Raw genomic sequence first — 11842 nt, 5'->3', positions numbered from 1 at the left:
AATTAATTAAGTATTTAGATATATATGTAATTTTATAGGTTTTGTAAGGATATATATGTAATTTAAAATTTTACAAGAATATACACGTAATTATGAAATTTTATAAGAATATAGATGAAATTCTCAATGGAAAAAACACATAAAGAAACGCTAAAGTGATTAAGAGAAAACACATCTCTCTCTCTCTCTCTCTCACACACACACACAACGCAAATTTAGAAGAGGTACAATATGATTCAGACCTAAATGGGGGGAGACGATGCTGATTACATGACCTTTGTCGCCGCCAACACGATTGATGGCCATGAAGATGACTGAGACGATGCCGCCTAGGCTTGTTCTTTTGTTCTAATTGCAAGAAGATGTTTTAAAAAAACCATCAACATGGCTTGTTCTTTTGTTTCTATATATTGATGGTGTGGGTTAGCCACTGAAAAACCAACACAAAGAGGCCGAAACGCAAAAGTTAAGGGCTTTTATTTTTCACCCCTTTGATAAATTTTATAACTATGTTTATTTTTTTTTAAAATGATAGTCAATATACAATAACTACAAATATGTATTTACTTCCAATATTAGAATAAGTTAACAAGTTTAGAAAGTGGTCAAAGTTTAATGGGATTGACCATGAGTGGTACATTTCTTGGCAATGTGATCCCGAATTTCTCTCCCATGTCCAAATCTTGTGGTCTTATTTTTTCTTCAAGCTTCCAGTTAAACTTCTGAATCAAAGACCCCAACACTATATGCAACATTCTATGAGCAATATTCAATCCTGGGCATATTCTCCTCCCAGCACCAAACGGAATAAACTCGAAGTCTTGGCCTCTATAATCAATCTCGACTTCCATAAACCTTTCTGGCATGAATGCTTCCGGGTCTGACCAGACTTGCGGGTCCCGTCCCATCGCCCAAAGGTTACATAAGATTTGTGCATTTTTAGGCACGATGAAACCTTGTACTTCAACATTATCTATTGCTTCGTGAGGGATAAGAAAAGCGCCTGCAGGATGTAGCCGAAGAGTTTCTTTTATGATAGCTTGTAGGTAAGGGAGTTGAGAGATATCTTGTTCCTGAATTCTTCTGTTCTCGTTTTGCATTAATTTAAAAATCTTTGAACGAGCCAATTCCATTTTCTGAGGGTTACGAATAAGCTCAGCCATCGCCCATTCCAACGTACTTGATATTGTATCAGTTCCTGCTATAAATAAATCCTACAATAATTCTTCAATGATTAGTTATAATAGGCAATCTTTTGAACAAAGATTAACATAGGATGTGTTTGGATTTACTCACCAAAAGCAAATGTTTAATTTCATTTCGACTAAATACGAATTCATCTTTCATGTTGAGGTTGAGAAGCATGTCCAATACATCGTTGTTTGTTGAGGAATTTGACCTTCTTTGCAACCGTTCGTCAATGATCGTGTCGAAAATAGTCAATAATTTTTTTCCATAATGATAAACCCTTCGTCCTAGTCCTTGCGGATCAAATGGTCTAAGTATTGGAAAAAAGTCCACAAGATTCGGCTTCCCACAAACTTCCATCAAAGCCCATACCGCATCCTTGAATTCTTGTGAAGACACAGAATCATATTGTGCTAAATCCAATGAGAACATGTAGTTGGAGAAAACGTTGAGAGTTGTCGTAAATGCCACTGCACCTACGTTCACAACAGTTCCATTTGTACAGCATCGATCAATATGATCAAGAAGTTCTCCTATCTTTAACCATAAAAAAATGTCAAATTGGTCAAACGCAAATCCTTAGATATATAAATTTGAAAGAAAGCAAATCTACGTGTACCTTCTTTTCACGTAAAAGTTTGCTAGCATCTAGAGATTGAACGGAGAAAAAATATTCTTTAGTTATCCTCCGTAGTCTTCTCCACTGATCTCCGGCGGGCAGCCATACTATGGACGACTTATTGTGGTCCACCATTCTGGCGGTTTCAGGGACTGAGCGACCAGAGAATGATCGGTCATGTTTGTGAAAAAATTCTCTTGCCATGTCCGCTGATGAAACAACTATTGTTGTTTTGGTTCCAAGCTTAAGCGACATTAACGGGCCATAACGTTTGGAGAGTGTGGAAAGTGTCTGGTAGGGTTTGTCACCAAGTATTAAGAGGTTTCCGATAATTGGAAAAGGGTGAGGTCCAGGCGGAAGACGTCGGGAGTTGTGGAGGCTAGTGATGATGACGGCATAGATGAATATTGAAAGGCAAGATAGTGAGAGAAACAAGGATAGATAGTCCATCCGTTTGTGTGGGAGTTTTAGTGTGTGTTATTTGGTCACATTCAATCTATTCATTCACATATAAGGCTGTAATAGCTATATATACACTACAAACTATCAGTTTGTTATACTTGTGACATTTGATGTTGCATGTGCATGTTATATGTAAATAATTTATTCTGACCTTTCACATACAATATAAAGTAATGAACGACAATAAATTTATTAACATCAAAGATGGTTGAATATTTTTTGTTACCAAAAAACAATATTGCATAATTAATTTCAGTTACGTCTACGTGTATTTCATTTCTAAAGCCATTTTGGCATGACTGTCGTTGTGTTGAAACTATGTTTAACATTAGAGGTTGACTTGCAATGTTTTTTGGAAATTGGTTACACATGATTTTTGTGGCCAACCAACTGAACATATTGCATTCTTTGCATCGTTTTATAAAGGCTGGTATGCTTGGAGGAAATCACAAAAATGATTATTTTGTGAATTTTTTTTATTTTTCATTTTATTTGGAAGGACAAAATTATATTAAATGATTAGCAAGATTTTACAAAAAAAGAGCAAATTACAAAAAGAACAGAACAATAACAAGGTTGTCCAACGAGTTAAGTTTACACTATTTACTATTATTAAAAATTATTAAAAAAGACCGTAAAACGATTTTATCAAAAACTAAGCTACAACCCGTGGAAAATACGGGTAAAAGATTTATTAAATTTTATTAAAATAATAATAAATAATCTGAAATTTTATAATTTTTATATAAATTATTTGGTTATGTATAATTTTGTGAATTAGGAACTATAAAGTATGATATGTCTTAGATAGTAGAGCAAATAGAGAAAGCTATTTATAAATAGGAGATTTGTAAATCATATATATCTATAAAGATGTACAATTTCAAATTTGTAAATCATATCTATAAAAATGTACAATTTAACGGGCAAATGAGTACCACACACCAAAACAATATACATTCTTATGCAAAAATGGTTAAAATCATTTTTTTTTATAAAGTACAATATTATATTTTGCATATTTTCTAAGGTTTCACAACAACATGCATATTTTGTATATTTTCTAAGGTTTCACAACAACATGCTGCATGAATAAATGTCTAAAATTGATGGTTTATTCACAACAAAATCTTGAATAAGTATCTATGTAAAAAAAATAGTCATCAATGAGAAGATGTTGGAAAACATCGTCATCATTGTGTGTTAATAAACTTAGTAGCAACAGTATGAATAAAGCACCCCTGTGTTTATTGAAAAACAAAACTAATCAGCACCACCTGATCATCAAATACATGTTATTAATACTCTTTAACAGAAGTGGAACTTACTACTATTTTAAGAACATAAGCACGAGTAGCACAGTAAAGCACCCAACAAATTCATTAAAGCATGTCCAAGTCTAAACCTATCCGTATGAAAACCAAAATGGTAATGCACTTTATAAACAATCAAAATGGTAATGTAAATTTAGAGATGATCAAAATGGTCATTCTAAGATGGTCTTTCCAAAATCGCAAGTCATTTTAAATGATTAGATAAAATCCATCACAAAACAGACTATGATTAGGCGTAACTTAACAAATGCAATTCATGTTAACACCATAAAATAGTATGACTTATTGAATAGGATTATAGCTAAAAGAACATTTATACATGAAACTGAAGTAAAACTCAATAGCAACATAAGAGTTTAACATAAATCAATGCGAATGGATTAGGAAAAAGGCTTGATCTTTCTTAGACTTTTACGCACTTTGATTACAACCAATCTTTGGACTGCCATAATATAGTCTTGGATGTAGAAAGTTGAGAGATAAAGTGATTCAAAACGAATCAAATCAACCCCCGCACCCTAAGAAACTTAAGAAATGTCACATTGACACAAATGTCCATGGTACCACTTAAACCTAAAAACTTTATTCTATTTGCATATATTTTTTTACTTTCATTACCAAGAAATGTCAAATTGACACAAATGCCCATGGTACCACTTAAACCTAAAAGTTTTATTCCATTTATGCGTTTAATATGGTCTTAAGCACGTAAAAATTATAATTTTTAAAGAAATTCATTATGCCGTGATAAGATTGCATAATTTTCATTTGCACATATTTTTTACTTTTATTTCCAATTTTACTTTTTTTTTAAAGAAAATCACAACAACCTAGTGAGATTGTCTCAACAAATTTTGACCCGCTTACCTAAAAATTAGGTTGATTTAGATTTTATTTTATCTTCATCCACATACCCGATGAGTAATTTCAATCACTTTTTTCAAATCAAATGAGCGGATTTTTTTTAAGAATCTAACACATCAACCGGATCAATCCTATCAAATATTATTTTAAATACAATCAAATCAATACAATCTTATAAATCATTTTATAAAAAAGATTAGACCAAATAATGGATTTTATATATGATAAATATCGTAAAAGTAACAGTAACAATAAGAATATACTTACCGGTATAATAAAAATCAATATTGGCAAGAGCTTTACATACCCGTAGAAGAAAGGTTGACCAGCTGGAGAAGAATAAAATGACAATATCAGAAGAGTAAAACAGTTAAAATATTTGACACGATCTGATTGTGGCTTGATCAACGATCAAAACCATGGTGGTTGTAGTTGACTTAACCACCACCATCTGTATGAAATCTGAAAATTAAAATAAGGAAGTGAAACAAAAAAAATGTAGGAAGAACTGAGATAATATACTTTATCGTCTGGAATCACAGTCTTAGAACAAAAAAATATAGGAAGAAACTCGATTTACCTGACTAAGATAGGATTAAGGGTGTCAACACATAAGAAATCTTTATTGGGACTCTTTTAGATGGCTAAGATATGTTGAACCTCAGTGACCATTTTACCTTGGTTCATCATCATGAGTCACCATTTATTACTGTTACCTCAGTGACATTTAATTCTGAAAGTAATTTCTAATGTACATGTTCTTGATTAGATTCATCATTTATAAATGAAGATTCTAATGGTAATTTCTCATAAATAGCTAATGTGGAAACTACAAAACCGTCTTGTGATACATCTGAATTTTTATTAATTGAATGGTTTTCTTCATTTGACTTGCCAACAAGAGTAGCTTCAGCTAATAGCAACTCTGTTTCAGGTTCCAAAAATTTGGAACGTCAATAAGTAAAAACAAATTATATTATAATATTATATATTGTAATACCAGCGTGTTTGAAGCTTTGTACTTTAGTTTTAATTACAAGGAAATAAATACATTGACTTCTCCACATGGAGATTCTCAATGGTGGTTAGGACATCCGCATTTGAAGTTTTTGCACCCACTGCATAATCTTCTATGTTTTTGAAAAAAAAAAGATGCTCTTCAAATATCAAAACATGATTTATATATAAAATTATATAATCTATATCCTTACAACGATTACCTGAGTTTACCACTATGGCAAAGTGAAAAATACAATACAACAAGGCTTCAATTTTGTATCCATTGGTGAGAAAGAAATATTTTTGCATTAAGTCTCAGTTTAGAATCTTAAAATATAAAAATTAATGTTAAATAAAGATAGAAAACTTCAAGAAATGTAGAAAAAGCATAAAACCAGTCAGTCATTTTACACTTTACCTGAGTTTACCACTATGGCAAAGTGAAAACTACAATACAACAGGGCTTCAATTTTGTATCCATTGGTGAGAAAGAAATATTTTTGCATTAGGTCTCAGTCTAGAATCTTAAAATATAAAAATTAATGTTAAATAAAGATAGAAAACTTCAAGAAATGTAAAAAAAGCATAAAACCAGTCAGTCATTTTACACTTTACCTAAAGCACTGGCGTACCAAATATGTGATGCCAATTGAAAAGCTATTTCAAATTGGAGGATTTTCATCATGAAGGGCAATTTAGGAAATTCAGTAACAATGATTTCATGACATTTTGATATGAATAACAGCCCCTTTCTTGTTGGTTCCACTATGATGGAGGGTGATTTGGTACCCAAAAACTAGAGGGAAAAATTGGGGGAGAGATTATCGGTTGAATTCAATTTGAAGGTGTCAATATATTGTTTCCGGATTAGAAGCAATTTCTACTCGGCAGGAATATGAAACGGAGAAGGGCAAAATCAATAATCAACTTTGTAAAATACTAGGCTGAGAAGATGCCACAGAGGATTAAAAGGTTTCTTTATTAAGATAGGGGATACTTGTCTTCTTCGGTTTGAGCGTTCTAAACAAAATATTGTTTTTAAATCACATCAAAACGTTTTTTTTTATAAACACATTAAATTTTGCCACTACAAGAAATCTGGGCTATAGCATCGATAACGAACTGTACGCGTCCAATGTCTCCGCTATAGTTTCCCTCGATCCGTGTGGTTCGTGTGACATTAACCCTAGCCTTTGGTAAGACATATCGATCCACTGGCTAGCATTTATGTTCGTATAAGATTATTAGCAATGATAACAATTGCGGCGACAACTTGCATGTCGCCACTAAATCCTCCTAATTTTTGCCAGCGACAAGTTCCCTCCTAAGCATTCGGTTTTCATCATTATTACGACTTAAATGTTGCTGCTAATGGTTATTGTCGTCGTTAAAGGCGTCACCTCTAAAACCTTATTCAACCAGTCTCCCATTTTCCAGACATTTTGTCTTTTCTCTCCAAACAAACTCTGAAGATTATGAGCTTACTACTTTTTTTCTTGCTTCTCATTCCATGTTTTGGCTACTCATTTATGAATATGCTTTAAATGTGTCCATTGATTTGTTAATTTGCTTAGAAAGTGGTTACTGATTTGTTTATTTGCTTAGAAATGGTTAATGATTTGTTAATACGCTTGGAAAATCTCAACTTCATGGATTTATATATTTTCTTGGAAATAACTTAATTCTTAAGGAATTAATTGCTTAATTGATAATGGTTGATGATTTGTTAATTGTTAATAAATTTATTATTAATTCCAAAACTTTGTTTTTGTTGTGCCTTAATTGTTAAGGAGTTTATGTATTTTTTATGTAATCATTATGGCCTTAGTTCATAACGAATTAATTAGGTAAACCTCAGTAACCACATAATATGTAAAGTGTAATGCTATAATAGAAAATAATGTTAGTGCATGAAAAGTGACCATTAGTCAATTCGAGCCCATGTCTATTTCTGAGATGATGTATTTTGGAGATGAGAAGGTTTTTGAGAAGAATAAACTTTAGAGATTATGTTGTTTCTGAGATTAGTCAAAAATGTTATGTCAGAAGCGAAAGTACTTCTTTGTTGTTTACTATTTGTAATTTAGTGTTGTACAACCAACAAGATCAACAACAAAGACTTTATTCGGGTGTTGATCTTCAATCCATGCGCACTTTACCTCTATTTGGTTTTTGTAACTAATTGGCTATAAAAGGAGTGTCAACATTGTAAGCACTAACAACTACACTCAATCAAATCAAGAATTATTCAGTCAATCATTTCACTTTAACATTATTCTTGTTCTTAATACTGTTAATTGTTCATATTTTACTTTATTTTTACTTGAGAACTTTGTTGAAGTTATATTATTCGAGACCTGACCAATCCAAACTTGACTGGACTTAAGATCATTAGCAACCATTGTCGTTATTTAAATCACTGTTTGATTTTTCAAATCTTGTCCGTGCAAATCCTTGTTTCCACAACCGGTATCAGAGCCTAAGTGGTTGCCCTTTGAATCCATAAGAACAAATTTTAGTTGGTTGAAGATTACCTTGGTATCTCAATCATTTATGTGTTCATTATAAAAGTTATTCTATATACCACTTCAACTCTTATGTCTAACAACAATGATTACTTCTAATCAATCTCAACAAATGTATTCAATGTAAATCGCAAATATCGTGGGTTCCCCTTCAAGAGCCCCATTGCTAGTTGTCGAAGAGTATGATCAATGAAAAGTTAGAATGGAGAGATTTTTGGTTGGTAAAGAAAACGGTAAAGAAATTTGGAGGTCTGTGAAAGAAGGTCCCCATGTTCATGTCAGGAAAATGGTTAGAGATGTTCCTGCTACTCTTATGGGTGAATATGAGCTCTATCAACACCTCTAACTGCCAATGATGCCGAGAAACTCCATGCAGACCAGATTGCATTTTCTAAAATGGTTTTTGGTGTTCATCCATCTCTCTTTGAGCAGATTAAGTTATGTAAATCTTCAAAGGAGATATTGGACATTGTTTAAAGTCTGTTTGAAGGTTCGGAACACATGAATGATGAGTGTTTGATGTCAGTGGAAAAGGACTATAACACATTCACTATCACTCCTGGTGAATTTGTTGCCTCTGTATCAAATCGGTTCATAATCATCGTGAACAACATGACTGTACATGGTGTTGTCCAAAATTCTCTTCAGTACAATACGCAATTCATCAACAGTCTCTGAAAAGGATGGGGCAATGTCAAGTCCTGTCTTCAGAGTAATGGATCTCTAAAAAACTAAAACTCTATCAGTTATTTGACGAACTGCAAGGTCACGAGTCTAATGTTGCTCAAACCTTAATAGAACTCTCTGGAGGTCCTGTTGCTTTTGTTAGTTTCGATAATCCACTTTTTCTGAACCTAGCTATCTCAGATCCATTCAGATTTGCCTCAGTCATTCCACCTGTTCAACCTACTCGACCTGTTCTACCTGTTCTGGACGTCCCATATGAAGAAAACATTGATCCGGAAGCTATAGATGCCAAACTTCGTTTCCAACAAAAGTTTTCTATTCTATCGATGAAATACAAGCAACCATGCAATCCTAATAAAAAACTTCCTACAAATAGATTTCAAGCTCCTCACCAAAATAATCCTTAACCTTCCGAATCGCTCCTCGAAAACTCAACAAATTCCAACTTCATCCAAAGACAAGATTGTATGTCACAAATGTGGTCTTAGAAACCACTTTGATAAAGATCGATTGGCTGATGTTCCTCAGAAACCAAAGGTGAAAGACTCTGATTATTATGTTTGTCGTGCACCAGAGCTAGCAGACAGTGAAAATGCATTTTCACTATAATTTCTCGGAATGTTGACGAATATTGGTCATCTGGTGATGAGGGTGAAGGAAATTTTGGGATAAATCTATGTCTTATGACTAGACAAACCATTGAGTGTGATGAAGGCTATTGGTCTATTGGTTATGAAGATGAAGATGAGGATGGTGGCCAAAATGATAGATTTATGTTCCTAAAGTCCACGCTAAGAGTCAGAAATCGCCCTTAGCTTGAGGAGGAATATTAGACTAGGCGATTTTAATTGTTAGTGTATAGTTAAAGGGCTAAATGTGTTACTATCATTTAGTATATACAATACATACATAAATCATACCTGATTATTAGTATACCATTTCCTTAAACATCAGTTGTGGCCATAATGAAAGACTGCATGTAAGTTCACAATCTCCTTATGTATCAATCAGATCCGTTTGATGGAGCGGAATCCCAATCAAACAGATGATGTCAGATCAAATAGAAGAGAAGGAGAAGAAGAAGAAGATGATGAATCTTGTATGTATTAATATGAATGAAGATCCGGATACAAGATTCACACACACTAACACACAACTTCAAATGCATACACTTAAGCTCCTCTAGACTTTCACTCATCACTCCACTCCTCACCCCTTACACCTATATTTATAGGGAACATGGGCTTGGTGAACATGGGTTGTGAATGGGTTTACGGCCATAAACCTGTTCACGGCCGTAAACAAAACCGTACACACGTATACGGCCGTAAACACCAAGTTGTTTACGGTCCAAGACACAAAAATACATTTTCCTAGAAAAGTAAAATATAAACCATATTTTTGACCCAACAATCTCCCCCTTGGTTTATAACTTTCTTTTCTAAATGACCCAACAAGCTCCCCCTAAAAAGTAGCTGGCTTTTCTTGTTAATATTCAGTTGAAGATTGGCTTCAACATTTATCTTCGATTTCTTCACAACATCAAGATGAACATATGAATCTTCAATGAATGACTTCATCTTGATCAGTTGGGATTTTCTTCAAAAATTTGACTTTGAACGCAAACATTAGGTGAAGATGCTTGATGTACTGATTCTTGAAAGATAGCGCTTTCAGCTTGAGAATCTTCAGAGAGAACATCAGAGAGAACAAATCTTCTGGATCACTTCAGCATGTTCATAGATAGCAGCAGACTGATTGAGGAGGCTTTAATGCAATCCGTCAAATAATCTTCAATTTCAACTTCACCTTGCTTCTGGGGTTGAAGGATTGAATGTTTAAAGAATAATCTTCATTTCTTGCTCCTTCGAATGAGAATTCTTCGATGCTCACGGATGAAGCCTTGGCTTAGAAATCTTCGACACAAACTCCACGAGTTTCATCTACACCTGAAATCACTTTTCAAGACAAAACAAAACTAAAAGAAAACTGAGCAGACAAATTAAAATAGAAACAAAATAGAAATAACACTATTTTTAGATTTTTAATTTTCTGATTTTTGTTTGATTTTTGAAATTTTCTGATTTTTCTTTGAGTTTTGAATTTTTTTAATTCTCCCCCTTAGGTATAGCAGATGACTCCCCCTCAGATGGTGAAGAGGTTACCGTTGGAGGTCTGTAAATGACTTCTTCGTCTTTGTCTTCAGAAACAATCTTCGAACCAGATGAAGATCCATATGAACTATCCGAAGACACATTTATAGACTTGAAGAGCGATGTGTAATCAAATAGCCAATCTGGACCCACTTGAGCATTCGTTTCATTCTCCTCCAACCAGCGCACATCATAGGATTCTACAATCTGCTTCGTCTTCTTATTGTAGACCCTATATGCGGTGCGTGCAGCATACCCTACGAAGTAACAATCATCGGCTTTGGCATTAAACTTTGGGTTGGACTCTAGGTGAAGAAGGGTGCAAGGGCAACCAAATACACGGAAATGACTGACTGATGGCTTGTAACCATATAAAATCTCGTACGACATCTTCATCTCAGCTTTGTTGATCAACACACGATTCTGAACGTAGCAAGTAGTGTTAATTGCCTCGGCCCATATACCCCACGGTGGGCGCCAATCTCCCCCTTGGTTTATAACTTTCTTTTCTAAATGACCCAACAAGCTCCCCCTAAAAAGTAGCTGGCTTTTCTTGTTAATCTTCAGTTGAAGATTGGCTTCAGCATTTATCTTCGATTTCTTCGCAGCATCAAGATGAACATATGAATCTTCAATGAATGACTTCATCTTGACCAGTTTGGCTTTTCTACAAAAATTTGAATTTGAACGCACATTGGGTGAAGAGGCTTGATGTACTGATTCTTGAAAGATAGCGCTTTCAGCTTGAGAATCTTCAGAGAGGACATCAGAGAGAACAAATCTTCTGGATCACTTTAGCAGGTTCATAGATAGCAGCAGACTGATTGAGGAGGCTTCAATGCAATCCGTCAAATAATCTTCAATTTCAGCTTCACCTTGCTCCTGGGGTTGAAGGATTGAATGTTTAAAGAATAATCTTCATTTCTTGTTCCTTCGAATAAGAATTCTTCGATGCTCACGAATGAAGCCTTGGCTCATAAATCTTCGACACAAACTCCATGAGTTTCATCT

General features: G+C 34.0%; 1 protein-coding gene across 1 annotated transcript; it reads right to left on the bottom strand.

Annotated features, from left to right (window-relative positions):
* Positions 1–497: 497 nt before the first annotated feature.
* Positions 498–2421, bottom strand: LOC145062520 (cytochrome P450 76T24-like). The gene is made up of 3 exons (XM_079010114.1): positions 1808–2421; positions 1297–1725; positions 498–1214 (listed from the first exon to the last, which is right to left on the bottom strand). The coding sequence occupies exons 1-3, from the start codon at positions 2255–2257 to the stop codon at positions 606–608; spliced, it is 1488 nt and encodes a 495-aa protein (XP_078866240.1). The 5' UTR covers positions 2258–2421; the 3' UTR covers positions 498–605.
* Between the last annotated feature and the right edge of the window lie 9421 nt (positions 2422–11842).

This window comes from Lactuca serriola, chromosome 7, assembly GCF_051521515.1.
Source record: "Lactuca serriola cultivar US96UC23 chromosome 7, Lser_US96UC23_V15, whole genome shotgun sequence".
Lineage (NCBI taxonomy): Eukaryota > Viridiplantae > Streptophyta > Magnoliopsida > Asterales > Asteraceae > Lactuca > Lactuca serriola.
This window is presented reverse-complemented; position numbering and strand designations above follow the sequence as displayed.